Raw genomic sequence first — 19,073 nt, 5'->3', positions numbered from 1 at the left:
CCGGCACGGCACACGAGGGGGTGGGTGACCAACACTGTGCCCAGCCACCTTTGTCTCCTTAGTGGCCATGTTTGCACGTCGCACCAGATAATTATTTGTGGCTGAGTCGACCTAGGAGAGGCCCAGGACCGCTTCAGATAATCGTCACTGGGTGTTGGTGGCCGTGAGCGAGAATCGAGCTCGCCTCGTCGGGTTGGTAGCGCAGCGTAGCGCGAACCGCTACAATACCGCTCCCCACACACACACACAGACACACACCCCAACACGCGACTCCCCCGCACGTAAACCCATACTAGCGGAGTAAAAACTCCTCGACATCCAAGAAGCGCCGATTTATTCGATTCCCTCTGTTCTCTGTTCCCTTCACAATTGACCTGCGCAAAGTCGTATCATCCGCGCGGGGATGCTTCCTGTCATCCGAGAGCTCGTCGGCGGATAAGAGACACCGCAAGTGATTTCGACGGTGGAGGCACCGGGATTCTCTCTTCCGCGACGAGCGTGGGCCACGCTGAACCGCGCTCGAACACGACACGGCGGATGCGCCGTGCACGTTCCGTCAATGGAAGATCGAAGAATCGCCCGAATTACTCTTTGGTTATTTCAGTAAAGTCACGTATAAAGATAAAATAATAAATTAAATACTAGCATACGACGTTTCGATTGCAACACAAGAAATCATCATCAGGTATAAATGAAATAGAAACACAAATCTAGTATACTTAGAAATGTAATGTAATACAACAGAAAGTCGGATAACATAACAGTCAACACCCTACCTGGTTGATTACGTTCTTCCTGAGAATGCTAAATTTGAGATAGAGATAAAACACAAAACCAGAGACATATAGACAGACATATAAGTAGCATTCTCAGGAAGAACGTAATCAACCAGGTAGGGTGTTGACTGTTATGTTATCCGACTCTCTGTTGTATTACATTACATTTCTAAGTATACTAGATTTGTGTTTCTATTTCATTTATACCTGATGATGATTGCTTGTGTTGCAATCGAAACGTCGTATGCTAGTATTTAATTTATTATTTTCTCTTTATACGTGACTTTACCGAAAGAACCAAAGAGTAATTCCTGCAGTCACGAAAGCTCCAAATTAAGTAATCGCCAGAATGCGACTGTGGAGAAGTACAAAGCATCATCGCCGACGAATGCTCCATCATCCATGCACATCCTGGCGGTATTGCTGAAATCCACACTGCGTCAACCGCCTCGTTGGACTGGATGAGGAACCTTTGCATTCGTTCGTGACGATCGTTAAGAAAAATAAATCTCGATGTAAAGCTTTCGTGACTGCAGGGATTCATCTTCTTGGTTCTTTCGGTAAAGTCACGTAGAAGGGAAATAATAAAGTAATAAAAATAAAACATAATACAAACAAATTTAGTATTTTATTATTTCCCTTCTACGTGACCTTACCGAAAGAACCAAGAAGAAAAATAAATCTGTTGCTTTTCACAATGCCATGCCAAAGAAGAAGAGGAATAAGAAGACGAAGTGATTTCAGCGAGCTGATAAATATTCCTCCCATTGTTCACACTTAGCCGTGGATACAGGGCACCGAAGCGTCATCCCCTCCCGTAAGAGCTCATCACTTTCTCATATTTTATTCCCAACATTTCGTTGCCGATTAGGAGGAGAGTTCCAGAAGTGGCGAAAAATTAATGCACGCATCATCACGCTGATAAAAAAAAGAAAGCAAAAATCTGCTGGGTGAATGCAGATAACAAACGGATTTGCCCTTCCAACTTCTCACAGTCAAATCGGATTTGAGGAATCTTTACCGTAGAACATAATTTCCCTATAAAATTGGGGGAATTTTTACCGTGTAAAATAATAATGTCCTAAATCTGGAAAACAACAATGTTTGCTTTTGAGCCCCACAAAATATACTTATGCTGCATATAGTTTTTATCATTTGAAGTTAATGTTGTCAAAACATTTATAAATCATTATTACTTTCTGCCATAACTAATTATAATTATTACACAAAAACACGTTAACAATAAGCAATTGGTTGCAACAATAAAAAATGTGCTTATTATTCATCGCACTTAATTATATTACCATAACCGCTAATTAATAAATTCGTTCATATTTCCCACGCACAAATACCACGGGCGCTCTGTGTGCCCGGCAGACAGACGCACGTGTTGTGTCCGCACGGCAAAACCCGCGCCAACGCCAACCACAGCCTCCACCGCTAAAAATAATAATAATAAATCCCAAACCGTATCAAAACAAGTGCTGACCTACAACGCGGAACCCACATCACAGCTCACACCTGCACTCCATTAATAAACACGTTCCATTTCTTATTTTCTTCCCACCACCACCCCCACCACCACCGATCCTGCAGACACGCAGTGCTGTCCCCCCACTCCCCACACGCCCGCCACCACCACCACCGCCGTGATGGATGGATTTTTGCCGCACGTGTGCTAAGACACGCACGCACCGCACGCACGCAGAGACAGCATTCCTGCCATGCTTCTCCCTGCCTCAATTCATCACCTGTTGAATTATTCATAATTACGGCCACGCGATTCCGTTCGCTTTATGATCACGCGAAAGCTCCGTACGTCCGTACGCCTGCTGTATGAGAACGCTCATGTGCGGCGTGGCGAAATGTTCATGTACACGGTCCGATGTACGAGCAGGACCGCAAGGGTAACACATTGCGTTACTGTTGCAGACTCTCCCGAAAGAGAAACCCAAAGCGTGACGCACAAACCAGAGCTCAAGGCGGACGATGCTAATTGCAAATGTGAAAATGCGTTTTGCCCCGACAGCTTCCGAACTGCTAATAAAATCCTTCGGAGGGCAAAAACGCGCGTTTAAAAGCGTTACATAATATCCCAGCGCGTGCGTATTTCTTATTTTGTTCATATTTTTGTTGTTGTTGCGGTTGCCATCATCGATCGGAGCTTTCTATTTCATCGCCAGTTCGCTCGCTCACTCGCTCGCTCGTTTATTTACTTTCTCAGCGCAAAAGGATTAAATTGGGCCCTTTGGCTCCTTTAAATGAAAACAAACTGCTCGCGATTTAAACATTTACATGAATTATTCAGGGCGACCTCCGAGAGAATTGAACCGCCCGCGAACGCGCCGCGTGTTTATCGTTATTTATCGCGCGGGGGAAGCCATCGATCATCGCGCGGCGCTTATCATCGAGCCGCGGTGAAGTGTGCTCACATTTCGGCTCTCCGTCTGACGCGGGGGTGGGGGTGGAGGGGGGGCTCGGCAACCGACATAACAAGAAGGGACATTTTTGGTTTCTAATTCGGTAGAAAAAAAGCTCAATATTCCGAGAGCCGCACCGCATGGTGAATACGAGATGGTGGTAAAGGACGTCACGAAGCAGTCCGTAAAAAGCGCCGCGGGTTGCCAACCCCTGCCCATGGTAAAACTGGACTTCCATGGTAAAACTGGACTGCTGTAGTAAAACTGGACTTCCATGGTAAAACTGGACTCCCATGGTAAAACTGGACTCCCATGGTAAAACTGGACTCCCATGGTAAAACTGGACTTCTATGGTAAAACTGGACTTCTATGGTAAAACTGGACTCCCATGGTATAACTGGACTCCCATGGTAAAACTGGACTCCCATGGTAAAACTGGACTTCTATGGTAAAACTGGACTTCCATGGTAAAACTGGACTCCCATGGTAAAACTGGACTTCTATGGTAAAACTGGACTCCCATCGTAAAACTGGACTTCCATGGTAAAACTGGACTTCTATGGTAAAACTGGACTTCCATGGTAAAACTGGACTCCCATCGTAAAACTGGCCTTCCATGGTAAAACTGGACTCCCATGGTAAAACTGGACTCCCATGGTTAAACTGGACTTCTATGGTAAAACTGGACTTCCATGGTAAAACTGGACTCCCATGGTAAAACTGGACTCCCATGGTAAAACTGGACTTCTATGGTAAAACTGGACTTCCATGGTAAAACTGGACTCCCATCGTAAAACTGGACTCCCATGGTATAACTGGACTTCCATGGTAAAACTGAACTTCTGTGGTAAACTGGACTTCTGTGGTAAACTGGACTCCCATGGTAAAACTGGACTCCCATGGCAAATTGGACTTCGTTGGAAAACTGGACTTCAAGAGTAAACTGGACTTACAAGGGGTCAGAGGTGCACCGAGCCTGGCACAACCGAGACTACCAAGTTCGAATCTGTGGCTGTAGCTGTAACTTTCTTACCCGCCCCTGCCGGACATGACGGCCACCGCATCGCGAGCTTTCAAATGCGCTTCCGCGGCCGTCTGGAACGCCCTTCCGTCTGATATTAGGAATCCACTGAAGCTACGCACTTTTTTAAATAATCTAGATCGAAAAAACTAATTTCTGTAGAACAAATTTTTATGTTTATTTTGTTGTCCATGGGGCGCAAGCGACACCAGCGCCTTGCGCCGCGCCCGGCAACGCTTTTCTCAGCCGCCGTCACCACCCCTGCCGTGGCCTCTCACCCAGGATGTTGTCGTGCCGCATGAGCACCGTCTGATAGATCTCCGTCTCGCGGAACCAGCTGGCCTCCTCGGTCGTGAAGAACACCTTGACGGCCACCTTCTCCCCGCGCCAGCGCCCCATCCACACGTCGCCGTAGCGGCCCTTGCCAATCTGCCGCACCATCTGGATCTGCTTTGCGATCGTGCGCTGCACCTGCGGGCGGGGGGGGGGGGGGGTGGCGTACGACAGCGTCGGTACGTGCACGTGCGTAACGTCGCGTGCACTGTGTGTACGTTGGTTTATCTGAATAAATAAGAGTACCGTACACATCTTCACATATCCCGTCTATCCACGTGAAAATGTTGCATTGGAAAAAATACGCAACCAATCAGCCCCGCGGCCTTCTGGGAGTTCTCTGCCCCTGCAGCATTGTTTCAAGACAAGCAAACTGTGGACCAGTTTCGACACGCGGCGTCTCATCAGCAGAGTCAATCTTGCTCCGGCAAGTCCACATCAATTAGGTGCTGGTGTGGCCGTCACCACACCCGGCCTCAACATCTCACGTTTGCACACACATCATTATCAAGGCTCAGTCGACCTACAGGACGGGGGGAGGCCCAGGACCGGCTCAGATCATTGCCACCGATGTTGGCCCGTGGGCGAGAATCGAACTCTGGTTACCAGGTTCGTCCCGCGGCGCGCTAACCGCTACGTTACCGCTCCCCACGTACACACAACACGTACACACACACATACACACGTACACACACACGTACACACACGTACATACACACATACGCGCTTATACACATACACACTTACACACACACACACACGTACACACACACATGCCCACGTACGTACCAGCAGTGGGAGCCCCGAGCCGCTGCCCGAGCTCTGGCACTGATCGAAGAGGTCGCGGAGCGTCTCGCCGGGTGCGATGAACGTCTCGTGCTGCTCGGGGTCGAGCGCGTACGGCCGCAGCTCCGTCTGCTTCCTGTGCCTGCAGCCACGGCGGGGACACGGGGAGAGTGCGAGGTCGAGGGTGAGAGAGCGAGGGTGAGAGAGCGAGGGTGAGAGAGTGAGGTGTGAGAGAGTGAGGTGTGAGAGAGTGCGAGAGAGGGAGAGAGAAAGAAAGAGCGGTGGAGAGAAGCGAAGGCCGTAACTGGGGGGCGTATGGCACAGTTTGTCGCCGTCTATCACAGAGTGCGGTCGTGTCACTACAGTTCTCTGCGGTGAGTACACGGTCTTTAACAACAGCGGCGCGACTATGCCTCTCTAAATAAAATTGACACCGAACCGCTTGGGCACGTACCGAGAATCAGCGGTGAATGGGACACCCGCCCTGTAACTAGCAGATGTCTCGGAATGGCAACGGGTTTAATGAGTGTTGATACACGTGGGAGGAAACCAGAGCATGAGCAAAGGGAAATAGTTCATCCCATAAGTTGAACATCTTTCGCACCGTACGGAGCCAACCGTGCTAACCGGAGGTGCGGAGGAAGGTCAACAAACTAAACACAAACAGCAGTTGTAAACACGTGAGTTGGAATCGCGTGAGTTGTAAACACATGAGTTGTAAACACATGAGTTTTCAATCTAGATTGAAAAGTGCATCGCTCAAGTGGGATTCCTGGCAAGGCAGTTCGTGGGCACATCCACAGCCTTCGTGTGAGGAGGTGCACAACTCGTGTGTGGAGTGGTCCGCCAACCCTCACTGCTGCTGCAATAGTGCTGGATTCCAGGACACGTGCGGAGAGACAGTGCCCACCACTCACCACTCACCACCACCCACCACCCACCACCACCCACCACTTACCGCCCACCACCACTCACCGCCCAACACCCACCGCCCACCACCCACCACCACTCACCACCCACCACCCACCACCACCCACGACTTACCGCCCACCACCACTCACCGCCCACCACCCACCGCCCACCACCCATCACCACTCACCACCCACCACCCACCACCACTCACCACCCACCACCACCACTCACCACCCACCACCACTCACCACCCACCACCACTCACCACCCACCACCACTGACCACCCACCATCACTCACCACTCCCCACCACTCACCACTCGCCACCACCCACTACCCATCACCCACCACCACTCACCACCCACCACCCACCACCCCTGACCACCCACCACTCACCACCACCACCCACTCACCACCACCACCCACCACTCACCACCCACCACCCCTGACCACCCACCACCACCACCACTCACCACCCACCACCCCTCACCACCCACTACTCCTCACCACCCACCCCTCACCACCCACCACCACTCACCCCTCACCACCCACTCATCACCCACCACCACTCACCACCCACCACCCACCACCCCTGACCACCCCCACCACCACCACCACCACTCACCACCACCACCCACCACTCACCTCCCACCACCCACCACTCACCACCCACCACCCCTGACCACCCACCACCACCACCACTCACCACCCACCACCCCTCACCACCCACTACTCCTCACCACCCACCCCTCACCACCCACCACCAATCACCACCCAACCACCACCCACCACTCACCACCACTCACCACCCACCACCACTCACCACCCACCACCACTCACCACCCACTCACCACCCACCCGACTAGGAGATACGTTGGTAAACGGAGGTATATATATATACTTATCCATCACGTCGATTATCCAAACAACCTTTATTCGGCCAAAAATGTGAACTGGAAACCCAATCATGCAGGTCCCCCCCCCGCTCTTCCGTGTGCGCGAGAGGGAGGCCGAATGAATGATGCACACAGACGGATTAGCCAAGAGGCGGCTCATTCAGCGATTTTTAATTTAAGAGTCAGTCAAGCGGCGACAATGTCCACACACAATGACAAGGATCCCTCCGCCCCCGGATAGCCTCAACAGACTTGGGGCAAGTGCTGTTAGCGAGGGGTGCCTGTGACGGCTGGCACGGCACACGAGGGGCTGGGTGGCCAGCCACCACGCTAGGCCGCCTTTGTCTCCCCAATGGCGATGTTTACCGCACGCCGCACCGGGTACTCGTTTACGGCCGAGTCGATCTAGGGGAGGCTCAGGACCGGTTCAGATAGTCGTCACTGGCGCTGGTGACCAGGAGGGGGAATTAAGCTCGGGTCACCGGGTTGGTAAGTGCAGCGTGCTAACCGCTGCACCACCGCTCCCCTAGACATGTACACGCACGCGTGTGTGTGTGTGCGTGTGTGCGTGCACCACACAACAAAACAAAGACCTCCCTCTGAGCGGTACGGATTGGTCGAGCACCGAGGAAGGCCGCTGCACGGTGCACGCCGTGGGGGTGGCCGAGACCCATCGGCAACATTGCCCAGCCACCTTTGTCTCCCCCCCCACCCCACCCCCCCACCGTGCTCCCCCAGCACCCCACCGTCTCTCACCTGAAGTAGAGGAAGAGGAAGAGTGAAAGTAGTCCCAGGACGCAGAGGCAGACGGTGAACAGCATCACCATGTGAGTCATGCTCAGGCCCACTGCAACACCGTGACGCACACACACATAGAGACAAAGATCACCTGTGTAGCCTTAACCAGACCTGTTGGGGCAAGTGATGTGAAGGCCGGCACGGTACACATACCGTGTCAACCCATACGGTTTACCCCGGATTCTCGCGCAGGGAAATTGAGTTTTTCAGGTCTGTACGGCGTGCAGCCGTTTCAATGCGGGCAAGTAAAAATGTCTATTTGTTTTTGTTTCTCCCTTGTGATGGGTCTTTGTAGGATGAACGTTGAGATTTATAATGGCCAATAAGGTCTGAATTGGTCTGTGATAAGGTAGGGCACTGATAAGGGGTTGACAGGTGTGGGTACACAAGGTGGTGGAGTGACCAACACCACACCCGGCCGCCTTTGTCTCCCCAAGTGGCAATGTTTACACACTGCGCTGGGCACTCAGTTGAGGCTGAGTCGACCTAGCGGAGGCCCAGGACCGGTTCAGATAATCGTCACCGATGTTGGTGGTCGTGACCGGGACTTGAACTCGGGTGGCCTGGCTCGTAGCGCTAACTGCTACGCTACCACACACACACGCAACATGCGCACGCGAGCACGCACACCCACACACACACACCACTGTAAGAGAGCGCCTGTGGAGGTCGGCATGCCGGGGGCGAGGGGGTACAGGTCGTTGGGGCCGGTGCAGGACACACACACACACACGTGCTCAGGGACACACACACACGTGCAGGGACACACACACACACACGTGCAGACATACACACACACACACGTGCAGGGACACACACACGTGCAGGGACACACACACACACACGTGCAGGACGCACACACACACACGTGCAGACACACACACATACGTGCAGACACACACACACACGTGCAGACACACACACACACACGTGCAGGGACACACACACGTGCTCAGGGACACACACCCTCACCTGGCTGGGGGGGTGGCGGTGGCAGCGTGGGTACGAGGTCCAGGTTGCAGTAGTTGTAGTCGGAGCAACACTCGATGGCTCGGCGAACTCGAGCCATCTTCGTGTCCTGCAGCGGCAGCGGCCTCACGGGTTAGCGACATGCGCTTGCTCTCGCCGGCGACGTGCGATAATCGAGAGAGAATTTGTACAACGTTCTCGAAGCGAAATTCATAAGATAAGGCGATGGTACATATCTACAGCGAAGTACGGACGGATAAACTCAAACTTACTCTTTGGTTCTTTCGGTAAAGTCACGTAGGTGAAAAGAAAAACTAATTCCTGCTGTGGTTGTCACGCCTGATGATGATTGCTTGTGTTGCAATCGAAACGTCGTGATTTAATTTACTTTTTTTTCTCACCTACGTGACTTTACCGAAAGAACCGAAGAGTATGGATTCTAGCATTCACGAAAACTTCAAATCTAGAATAAATTCAAACTTGACTTGAAGCTTTCGTGACTGCAGGGATTACTCTTTGGTTCTTTCGGTTAACGTCACGTAGAAATAAAATAAAATAAATAATAGAATACGACGTTTCGTTTGCAACCCTTACTAGTGGGCTGTGTCGGGTGGTGGCGGGTTTAAACGACAAATTTATATATTTACGCGATCTAACCCAAAAACCTCTGTGATGAATAAACTCAAACTAAACTCAACTTTTTATTTTCCCAGGTAAGGCCCACTGAGCTACATAGTTCTTTTTCAGAAGCGACCTGGCCACAAATGATACCTCAATGAAGTGGCTTATCGCGTGGAAAATGTATAGCAGCCAAACACTTCAAAATACATGTTGATTCTATAATGTGAAGCGAAAAACCGGAGAACCCTGAGAAAAATCCACGCAAACACAGGGAGAGAGACACGCAAACTCCAAATATACAGCAACAGGCGTCAGGGGTCGGGATTGAACCCACGACCCCCTGTATACCAAGCGAGATAGTTAACATCTCTTAGCCACCGTGATGATGATGATGAGAAAGACACGCAAACTCCAAATATACAGCAGCAGGCGTCAGGGTCTGGTTCGAACCCACGACCTCCTGTATACCAGGCGAGGTAGTTAACATCTCGCCACCGTACTGCCCATATCATCCGTCCCTTTTGCAACGGGACAGAGCGTTACTCCCTGCCACATGTGGGGTTTCTCCCGGTTCTCCCCCTTTTCCGCCCACACGTATGAACTAATCTATTGGCTGAAAACATCTTGATATATGGAGGACTGCAGAGCTCACCGTCTCGCAGCCTTCCAGCTCGTCTACGATCGCTCGGCGATGGTGAGATGCCACTCGCATGAACGACGCCACGTATACATATAAACATAAAACTAAACTAAACAATGAAACGTTTCATCATTTCAGCAACACTAACAGTGCAGCTGTTGATCGAAGGTCACGCGAAATAAAAACGTCACGCGTTTACGTTCGTAAACACGGAAGAGAAAGTCGTGGATGCGCGTGGATTCTGGAAGGCTGTTCCATCGCGCGTTTTGTCCCGGAGAGCGTGAAATTAGCGACGACAACACCACGCGTCGAGCCGGGCGATGAGACGACGTCACGGCAACGTCATAGCGACGTCAGAGTGACGTCACAGCGACGTCACAGGGAGGGGAGAGCTGACGTGAGCGCTGCTTTTCCCGCACCTTCCGATTGGCGCGGCTGGCTACGCAACGGTGCGAAAGACGTTCAATGCAGAGTACGTAACGTCGTCGTACGAGTCCTTTCGGCGCCGGCGTGTGACGTCACCACATTGGCCGAGAAGGCTTTTCTAATCAGCGACGGTATTTTAAATCGCCGAGTTTCGGATCACCCTTCGATAAATTCAGCCGGGTTCATTGTTGGATGAGTCGCGAATTAGCAGTGCAACTTTACACTGAAGAATTCATTTTATATTTTTTTTCGCCAAATTTTGGACGACCCTTCGATAAATCCGGCCGAGTTTATTATGATTATTATAGGGCAAGCCGCCAATTCTAAGTGCAAGTTTACACTTAAGATTTCACTTTACGTCGGATAACCTTTGACGGACAGGGGCCTCGTGCATTATCGGTTTCAACTCTGGCCGGAAAGCATTATATATTTTTCCAAGAAACAACTAAAAACAAAATTTCGATTTAAAGCTTTCGTGACTGCAGGGATTCATCTTCTTGGTTCTTTCGGTAAAGTCACGTAGAAGGGAAATAATACAATAATAAAACATAATACATTTATAAAGTATAAAGAAAATAATATATTTATTTTATTATGTTATTTATTTTTGTATTTTATTATTTCGGTAAAGTCACGTAGAAGGGAAATAATAAAATAATAAAAATAAAACATAAAATAATATAGTATATTTTTTTATTATGTTTTATTTTTATTATTTTATTATTTTGGTAAAGTCACGTAGAAGGGAAATAATAAAATAATAAAAATTCAACGTAATAAAATAAATATATATTATTTTAAAATAATAAACATAAAACATAATAAAATAAATATATTATAATATTTCTTCTTTTATTATGTTTTATTTTTATTATTTTATTATTTCCCTTCTACGTGACTTTACCGAAAGAACCAAGAAGAACTCAAAACAAAGAGCCACGATCCTGCAAGAAGCGCGCCGCGCCAAACGATCGGCAGGACAGCGTGGGTCGGCGTTCGAGTGGACAGGCGGCCGGGCGAGAGCGAGCGGAGCGATTCCACCGTTGGAAGAGTGGCGTCAGCGTCCGCGCGGACAAACGAATCCGATTGACGGCCGCAGGAATTTACGACGACGGCCGCTGACGTCACTTGGCTCGCCCGGTTGCAGAAATCCGGGGGCAAGCATGGAGGAGGAGGAGGGGGGGGGGGGCAAGTGGGGATGGGAGGGGGGGCCCTCCTCGCTTTACAGGTGCTGCGTGACTCTCGCTATCCGGAGCCCATCGCTAATGCAAATGTTTGTGTGGTGGGCTGCTGTGATTAACCACCGTACCCCCCACGACCTCCCCCTCCCCACCCCCCGTGTGTTTGCAGTGAGATTTTTTTTTACAGCAGGCCACGTGCAAATAAACCCCGGTGAACGTACGAAGGGGAGAGTGGGACGACAAACGTAGAAATAAATAAATGCATTCATCACAAGGCGCCATATCTGATATCTCGATTGCCTCTATCCCGAGAAGCAGGTGCGTCTCAGTGAACTGTCGCGATATCCTGTTCGGACAAATGTCAGCGTTGTTATGGTGGCTGCCGAATGATTTTTTTCGTCTTGAAAGTTTTTCCCCCCTGGGTTCTTGAAACTGGCGAAAAGGAGCGGCTTTAGCAGTCAGTTGGGAGGTTCTTAAGTAAACAGCAGTGTGGATTAAAACTAATATAATTATCGACTTGGGAAGTATGAAAGTGGTGGAACAGTTTTTTTATGGCATGGAAACAGTGACGCACCGTGCTTTAAACCAAGCGACCCGAGTTCAATCCCAGGACATGGCTAACATCTGTGGCGAGCGAAACGTGAACCGGCCGTGGGCGGCATTGCCAACTAAAAGTAAACTATAAACTATTTTTATTTTACCAGGCAAGGCCCACTGAGCTAGAAAGCTTTTTGTCAGAAGCCACCTGGCCACAAACGATAGCTCAACGGAAGTGACTCATCACGTTGAAATGTACAGCAGCCAAACACTCTGAACGCGTGATGTCGATTCTAAATGTGGAGGGAAAAACCGGAGGACCCGGAGAAAAATCCACACAACCACCTGGAACAGGCACATGCAAACCTCCTGCATACCAGGTGAGGTAGTTAACATCTTATTCATAGTCAACGTTTTTGGGTTTAGATCGCGTTATTTATAAATGTGTCGTAACCCTCCACCACCCGACACGGTCCAATCAGTAAAAAAGTGTCACGTTGACAAAAGACAAAATAGTTCACTGCTTTAGCCCACCAGTGTGTTGAAGCTTGAAACCACAACATTTACAATTTATGAGTACGACGTTTCGCTGGTAATTGCATCCAGCATCATCGGGCAATTCGCCAGAATGGTGAGGCTCTGCTCTGGCTCCCGGTCTTAAATAGAGCATCTTGCCAACGTGCCGCCCACATCATCGGTCCCTTTTGTCCGGGACAGAGGCGGCAGCAAGCTCGACCAGTGACCGACACAGTTCTGCGACGCGCCTCCTGACGTCCGGCGGCGTCGACGGGGTCGGCACGGACGGCGGGTGAAGCCGTTGCCGAGCGATGTCGCGCGTCTCGAGCTCACGCGTTGACGACGGCCGGCGGGAAACGTTCATCGCCCGCACGCGACGATGTTCTCGACGGGATCATTCAAAGGCTTTGACGTCGCTATATCCGTACGACGGAAGAAGACGGAGGAGGAAGAGGAGGAGGAAGAGAAGCAGGAGGGGAATAGATCGTGGCGAGCGGGCGGCAGTGTGGGTGGGCGGTTGCTCTCACCCGGCACTGGAAGTCGGAGCCTTCCTTCTGCACGCAGCCCGAAGTCACCACCACGTCGCCCGACTCATCCTCCTCGATGATCGTGAAGCACTGCCCGTTGGTCCTGTTTCAGTTTTGTTCCAACGAACGAGAAGAACGAGAAGAACGAGCGGATTTCACTTTCGGGCGCCAAAGTGCTGCCCTCCCATCTGCCCCCTACGGTGTGGAACCGAGTCGACTCCAACGGATCTGGGAGATAGCTCCGTGGTATCCGGATTCCGCGCACCGTTCCCTAACACGACGTCGCCCAGCACTGCTTCCGCGCTGGGCAGCGCACGCAAGGAGACAAATCGGCGGGGGGTCGGGGGGGAAATTATTTTGAGAAAATCCATTGCAGGATTTCCGTGTGATGGACGCCCCTCTATGCAGCAGGGCGTGTGTGGGGTAGCGCTCCGATTGGCACGGTGGTTGGCTACGTACGGTGCGAAAGAAGTTCGACGCACGTGCGCATGTACACTCGCTGCCCCTGGCGGTCCCCCTTGGGAGAGGCGGCAGCGAGGGCATTGGATTGGTGGAGATGCGATGCGATGCGCGTGAAGGCTCCGAGTTGTGATGACGTGCGTGTACGGAACCGGGAGAAAAAGTACAAATAAAAGAACTTCATCGGTACCGAGGCTCACACCAGGGCACGCGGGAGGGCGTGTGGCACAGTTTGGCGCCAGCTACCGTAGGTGTGCGGTGGTCGTGTAGCGACGGTTCTCTGCGGTGAGCGATGTCTTTAAAAACAACGGCGCTACTACGCCTCCCTAAATACAATGAACGCCGAGCCGATTGCCCTTTCCGAGATTCCCCTTCAGTTCTTCGTCTCGCCATGGGATGGACTGCTCGATTGTTTATCGTGCTTAAGCGATTCGGTAAGAGCGATTCCTCAACCGAAGTGCGTTTTTCGCTGAGCGCGGAACTTACTCCCCAGCGACGCACATCCTGCCTCGTCAAACGAGGAACTCCGAACCCCGTAAATTCCCTCCTTGTGACGCGCACGAGTGGTGCGGTCGCTCACAAACGCGGCCTCCTCCGTGCCGTACGGGCGAGCGGGTGGACCAATAGCCGGGCTTTAGGGGCGGGGGTGGGGGGGTGGGGGAGTAACGTAATAAAGTTCACCTTTCGCAATGTTTAGAGCGTGTTGGCAGGTGCTCGCTGTGTGCGCCGATATCGGCCGCTGTGTTTGGCGAGTGCGTGCCGTGGCTGCTGCCTGCGGTTTGTGCTGCGAGGTGTCAGCCAAAGCGTTTGTAAATAGACGCATGTGTGTGCGTGTGTGAGTGCGCGACTGTGTGACTGTGTGTACGCGCGGGGTGAGTGGTGGTGCAGCGGTTAGCACGTTGCACTATGAACCTGGCGGCCCGAGTCTGATTCCTGAACTCGGGTCACCAAGTTAGGTGCTGCTCGCTAACAGCACTTGCCTCACAACAGGCTGTTACAGGATAAACGGGGCATCTTTCTGTTTGCGAGTGTGGTGATGCCGATGGTGGCGTTTGTTTTCCAGGTAGGCATGCGAGTGTGCGGTTTGGGTAGCAGTGGTGGTGGTGGCAGTCCGACGAGTGAGTGTGGGGTGGGGAAGAAGGCGAGCCCGTGGTGAGCGTGGTGAGCACGTGGTGAGCACGTGGTGAGCGCGTGGTGAGCGTGGCGAGCGCGTGGTGAGCGTGGCGAGCGCGTGGTGAGCACGTGGTGAGCACGTGGTGAGCACGTGGTGAGCACGTGGTAAGCGTGGCGAGCACGTGGTGAGCGTGTGGTGAGCACGTGGTGAGCGTGTGGTGAGCACGTGGTGAGCGATGGCGAGCACGTGGTGAGCGTGTGGTGAGCACGTGGTGAGCACGTGGTGAGCACGTGGTAAGCGTGGCGAGCACGTGGTGAGCGATGGTGAGCACGTGGTGAGCGCGTGGTGAGCGTGGCGAGCACGTGGTGAGCGTGGCGAGCGCGTGGTGAGCGTGGCGAGCGCGTGGTGAGCGTGGCGAGCGCGTGGTGAGCGTGGCGAGCGCGTGGTGAGCGTGGCGAGCGCGTGGTGAGCGTGGCGAGCGCGTGGTGAGCGTGTGCCAAGCGAGGCTCTGCGTACCGGCAGGTGCCGTTGACGTTGCTCTCGGGGCAATGGTGCGAGCAGAGGCACCACAGGGAGCCCAGGACGTGGTCCGGCGCTGGCGTGGGGGCGTCCTGCTGTGCCCTCACCGCTCCCCCACGCAGCACTCCGTCCAGGCCCTCGCCTGCTCGCGCAAACACAAACACAAAGATCACCCGCGTAGCCTTCAGCAGGCCGTCGGGGCAAGGGCTGTTCGCGGGCGCCTTGCGAAGGGCGCTACGGTGCACCGATTCGAGGGGGCGGCCGGAAATCGTCTCTGGCCGCCTTCGTTTCCCCGGTGGCGATGTTTACGCATCACAGCCAGGTGCTGTGCTCGCTCGAGGCCGAGTCGACCCAGGGGAGGTCCAGGACCGGTTCGGATATTCGTCACCGGTGTGGGCTGTGAGCGGGACTCGAACTCGGGCGGCTGCACCACGCGGCAATGTTCATTTAGTCGACACGTTCTACTTCGCCCAAGTCTGCCGTGGGGTGACGTGGGGTGAGCTGGCTCAATGTCCTGGCAAGGCAGCTGAAAGAATAGTGCCAATGGTAGTGATGAATGTACTTATGGTGATGGTGGTGGTGATGATGGTGGTAGTGAGTGATAGTGGTGGTGATAGTGGTGGTGGTGGTGATGAAAGTGGTAGTGGTGGTGGTGATGGTGGTGGTGATGATGGTCGTGATTGGTATTGGTGGTCGTGATGATGGTGGTAGTGGTGGGGATGGTGGTGGTGATGACGGTGGTCGTGGTGGACGTTGGTGGTGATGATGGTGAAAGCGGTGGAGCTGATGATGATGGTGGTAGTGAGTGGTATTGGCGGGCAGCAGTGGTATCTCACCCACTCATCGTTATCGCTGAATAAGAGGAGAGACATTTAATTTCCTCACGACGCAATCACAACTTACTAACGATCCATTTCTGCACTTGGACGGCTGCGGGGAACGGAAAAAGACCCCCACCCCACACACACTGGATGAAAGGAATGAGGAAGAGGGAAGCTTTCACAAACACAAAATTACCAACCCCCACTCCCCCACATCCAACTCCCCTCTCACCATAAAAAAAACAAAAACTGGCTGTCCATTCGCCTCGACTTCTGATCAGCGCAAAAACACACAAAGACAATTCTCGTCACGAACGTGGAACGGGTCACAGATGCCGCAGGTCCGCAGGTCCCACGGCAAAACTCCCAAAATACACTGCAGGGCAAGCTGGGCAAACCGGTCACGTAAGCGAGCCTCCTCCTCACTTGAATTCACCAGGGCCAGTAGTAAAAAGTTGTACTTAACGCGTTCGTGTAAAAAGGTTTACTGTGATAAGGTTTTGTGAGCTGCTCCTGTGCGGGTACCGTGTCTTTCACAAGGTCACCGAGAGGAATCTACGTTCTCATATTTGTCCTGTTGTTTTTTTACACCAATCTTTAGCGTTTGTTTATGTGTCTTTTGTTTTGTTAGGGCCTTGGTCGATCCACTGCTGGATGTAGCGCATCACCACGGTAAGAGGGGGCGAGGAACTGGTTCAGAATTGACTAACAAAACGGCCATGATGCACTTCTCAGAGGCAGAGTTTTTATTTTCTGTAAGTTCTTGGAAAGATGCTGAATGTGCCCGAGGTGCCAATAAAGTGATTGAAATGTGATCACACGTGCGGTGAGATGTTAACTACCTCGCCTGTTACGCAGGAATATTTGGAGTTTGCGTGTCCCTCTCCCCGTGGTCGCGTGGATATTTTTTGTTCTTTCCGGGCCCTCCGTTTTTTCCCCGTCCACATTTAGAATCAACATCGCGAGTGTTTGGCTACGACAAACTCCCACGTGATGATGATGACAAGCCACTCCGTGGAGCTATTATTTGTGGCCACGTCGCTTCCGAAAAATATCTCCTACGGCGCCAGTGTGCATTACCTTGTAAAATAAAAACAGTTTAGTTTTTTAGTTTGTTGATTGTGTGGTGGGGAGTGGGGGTGGTGGGAGGTGTGTGGGGGGAGGGAGAGCGCAGAGCTTTGGGGACCGACCCAAGTGACCCGTGACCTCTCCATCCCCTGGGGTGTGAAATATCAGAGCTCCACGTAAATCTGTCTCCCTTTTGTTTGCTCAGGCGGGAGGAGAGGAGGAGGAGGGTGGTTGGTAGTGATGGTGGTAGTGGTGGTGGTAGTGGTGGTGGTGGCCACTAGGAAGAGCACGGAGGAGAATAAAAGCGGTGCAGGGGGTGGCGAGCGGCATAAAGGAACACATCACGGGCAGGACGCGACAAACGCGTGGGGGTTGCGTGGGGGTGGGAGAGCAACGTCGAAGCCGACTCTTGGCAACAATCACGGTGGCGGTTGCCCAGCGTCTCTCTCCCCATCTCTCCGTCTCTCTCTCATCCGTGCGGTGTGTGCCGCTTTGCCCGTCGAACTTCTTTCGCGTCCTACGCAGCCCACCGCGCTAAGCGGGAGGTGCGGACACGGCGTTGTCGAGTCTCACGTGGCCTGGTTGGAGGGTTGACTCAGCCCATCGTTCCGTACGGGGGGGGGGGTCGATAAAATGGGCACCACAATGTGTGGGGACGTGGAGGATGGGGGGGGGGGTGAGTCAACAGCGGGTGTCTTGTGGAGAGACTCGTCCCCGCCATGGCAATGCCGAGTGTCCACCCCTGGTTCAGGGCACTTTCGAGCAGGTCATCGCTTCACGCGACTTTCGCTGCACACTGACGGAATGAACAACTGGCCTGCCTGCCTGCCCTGGAGATCGTGTTTGTGGTCAGCACCTGTCTCTTGTTTAACTTGGGGGTGGGGGTTGGGGGGTTACGATTTGGTTTTCCCCCCTCCTACATTCCCCTCCCCCCTCCCTCCTTTATGTCACCCTCCACCCCACCCCCCTCATCCTCCCCCCCAACCCCCTGAGCTTTTTGTTTTATAACTCATCGCTGTGTGCGCCCTTTGGCCCTGAAGTCACACACACAGTCTGTGGTGGTGAAACACTCACAGTGGTGGTGAAACACTCCCAGTCTGTGGTTGTGAAACACTCACAGTCTGAAGTCACACACTGTGGTGGTGAAACACTCACAGTCTGTGGTTGTGAAACACTCATAGTGGTGGTGAAACACTCACAGTCTGAAGTCACACACTGTGGTGGTGAAACACTCCCAGTCTGTGGTTGTGAAACACTCACAGTGGGTGGTGAAGCACTCACAGTCTGAGGCCACACTCACACACTTTGTGGTGGCCGAAGGAATGCATAACCTGCAGCAAATAAAAAAATGAAGTGTAAACAAATATGTAAACGCCAGTCACGAAGGTGGGGAAGTTTTTGTTTGTTACGTACGCATCTTCACGGGGCGTGCGTGTGCATGCGTGTATGTGCACATGCGTATACACAATCACACGCAGTGCTGTTAGCGAGCGCCTATGAAGGCCGACACGACACTCGAGGTGGTGGGGTGAGTAATTCCACGCCGGGCCGCCTTTGTCTCCCTAATGCTGATGTTTACACACCGCGCCGGGTACTCATTTGAGGCCGAGTCGACCTAGCGGAAGCCCAAGACCGGTGTTGTGTTTTAGTTTTCTTTTAGAGCTATTTCATTTTTTTTACTACAGTACTGGCAAAATCAGCATCACCACCTACCACCACCACAGAATGAATTCC

The 19,073-nt window shown here is 52.3% G+C and overlaps 1 protein-coding gene across 1 annotated transcript in view; it reads right to left on the bottom strand.

The window, feature by feature from the left end:
* BMPR1B (bone morphogenetic protein receptor type 1B) overlaps positions 1 to 19,073 on the bottom strand; it is a 95,071-nt gene that overhangs the window by 9,977 nt on the left and 66,021 nt on the right. The window contains exons 3-8 of the mRNA XM_061571135.1: positions 15,448 to 15,592; positions 13,359 to 13,461; positions 8,914 to 9,019; positions 7,900 to 7,990; positions 5,340 to 5,478; positions 4,496 to 4,688 (exon numbers count right to left, since the gene is read on the bottom strand). Of these exons, the coding sequence (XP_061427119.1) occupies positions 4,496 to 4,688; positions 5,340 to 5,478; positions 7,900 to 7,990; positions 8,914 to 9,019; positions 13,359 to 13,461; positions 15,448 to 15,592 (777 nt within the window). The remainder of the gene's footprint in view (positions 1 to 4,495; positions 4,689 to 5,339; positions 5,479 to 7,899; positions 7,991 to 8,913; positions 9,020 to 13,358; positions 13,462 to 15,447; positions 15,593 to 19,073) is intronic.

Source organism: Lethenteron reissneri, chromosome 47 (assembly GCF_015708825.2).
Source record: "Lethenteron reissneri isolate LAM-NWPU_2019-01 chromosome 47, ASM1570882v1, whole genome shotgun sequence".
NCBI lineage: Eukaryota > Metazoa > Chordata > Hyperoartia > Petromyzontiformes > Petromyzontidae > Lethenteron > Lethenteron reissneri.
This window is presented reverse-complemented; position numbering and strand designations above follow the sequence as displayed.